Source organism: Salpingoeca rosetta (assembly GCF_000188695.1).
Source record: "Salpingoeca rosetta unplaced genomic scaffold supercont1.7, whole genome shotgun sequence".
Taxonomy (NCBI): Eukaryota; class Choanoflagellata; order Craspedida; family Salpingoecidae; genus Salpingoeca; species Salpingoeca rosetta.
In genome coordinates this window covers 1,642,775-1,644,221 of record NW_004754927.1, presented here as the reverse complement: position 1 = coordinate 1,644,221, position 1,447 = coordinate 1,642,775, and the positions used below count along the sequence as shown (strand labels likewise).

Here is a 1,447-nt window from a genome sequence, read left to right as displayed (position 1 = left end):
CGTGTGTGTGTGTGTGTGTGTGTGTGTGTGTGTGTGTGTGTGTGTGTGTGTGTGTTGTGTATTGTGCGTGTGTCAGTAATGTCTTTGCAATGAATGCATTTCTGCATGCGTCGGTTAATATACGTGCGTCTGTGAATGCCCCGTCTATGGATCTGACTTGCTAACGAATGTACGCTTGATGCTCCAACATACATTCGCGTTGCTTTCGTGCCCCCTTACGCCTGCACCACCACCACCACCACCACCACCACTGCCCTGTTTGACAGGCCGACGGAGGATATTGTCATTCACAGGGCAGGTGTTGTGGAGGAAGCGTGATGGCGTGGTGTCCAAGCACGTCCAGCCACCATCTCCACACAAACGTTCTTCACGCACAAACACACAAACACACGCACGTTTGTTTCCATTCAGTCTGTGCTTCCTCCATTCATGCGTGTATCATCGCTTCGTTGCTGTTTCGAAGGAAACTTTCAAAAACCCCATCCACCATGCAACTACTCGCAGCTCTTGCACACCCACCCACAATCCAAACGCACCAAAGCCTCAGACACAAAGGTGTTTCACACAAAGGTGTCCCACACAATGCAGAGCACGCCACAAAGCACACAACAACCCATCCAAACGCAAGCATGCTGCCTCGTCATGGTTTAGGCACGATGATTCCCTAATGATGTCAATAATTTTCTGCGACTTTGGGGTTTGTTTTTCCCTTCGCACTCTTGCTTGCTTGCTTGAAGTGTGTGCTTTGCTGGCGCACTCTCAACATCACCGCCTCGTAAGTCGCGAGCTTCCATTCCAGGAATCCGAGTGTGGTGTCTCACATTTCACCTCACAACATCGACGCCACCGACGCCACCGACTTAGAAGAACAAGCTGCAGTGCCGATTTGTCGCACAGGAGACCATCCTGGCGAAGCCGCCTTTCCCGCCCTCAACAGCCTACCTGCAGTCCTGCATTGCCGCAATCGCTCATACATGATCGACAGCAGCCAACCCAAACTTTCCCTCTCCACCTCCCTCCCTCCCTCTCTCTCTCTCTCTCTCTCTCTCACTGGCTCAGGAAGCAAGTGGCGCTGTGCTCAGCTCATTTTATCAACCTAATTGTTTGGTGTGCGTGCGTGTCCTTGACACACTCCCTTTTTCTTCCGGCTCGGCCCAACTCCCTTATCCGTGTGACAAACCGCGATCGCGACAGCGACAAACACCCTTCACATTCACAGCTACGACAGCACAACATGGGTGCAGCACTTGGTTGTCTGGCAAATGAGCCATTGGTAAGACCAGGGTGTGTGTATATGTGTGTGCGTGTGTGTGTGCGTGTGTGTGTGTGTGTGTGTGTGTGTGCGTGTGTGCGACCATGTGCGTTGTGAGTTTGCTCGTCTCGTGCCTCATGTGCCCTCACGACATGGTGTCTTGGTTACACGTGCGTGATTTGGTCAGCCCGAAAC

The 1,447-nt window shown here is 52.3% G+C and overlaps 1 protein-coding gene across 1 annotated transcript in view; it reads left to right on the top strand.

The window, feature by feature from the left end:
• Positions 1–1,447, top strand: part of PTSG_12016 (peptidyl-prolyl cis-trans isomerase) — a gene marked incomplete at its 3' end in the record, with an annotated part of 4,718 nt that overhangs the window by 1,978 nt on the left and 1,293 nt on the right. The window contains exons 8-9 of the mRNA XM_004995918.1: positions 1,195–1,238; positions 1,440–1,447. The exon at positions 1,440–1,447 is cut by the window's right edge and continues 98 nt beyond it. Of these exons, the coding sequence (XP_004995975.1) occupies positions 1,195–1,238; positions 1,440–1,447 (52 nt within the window). The remainder of the gene's footprint in view (positions 1–1,194; positions 1,239–1,439) is intronic.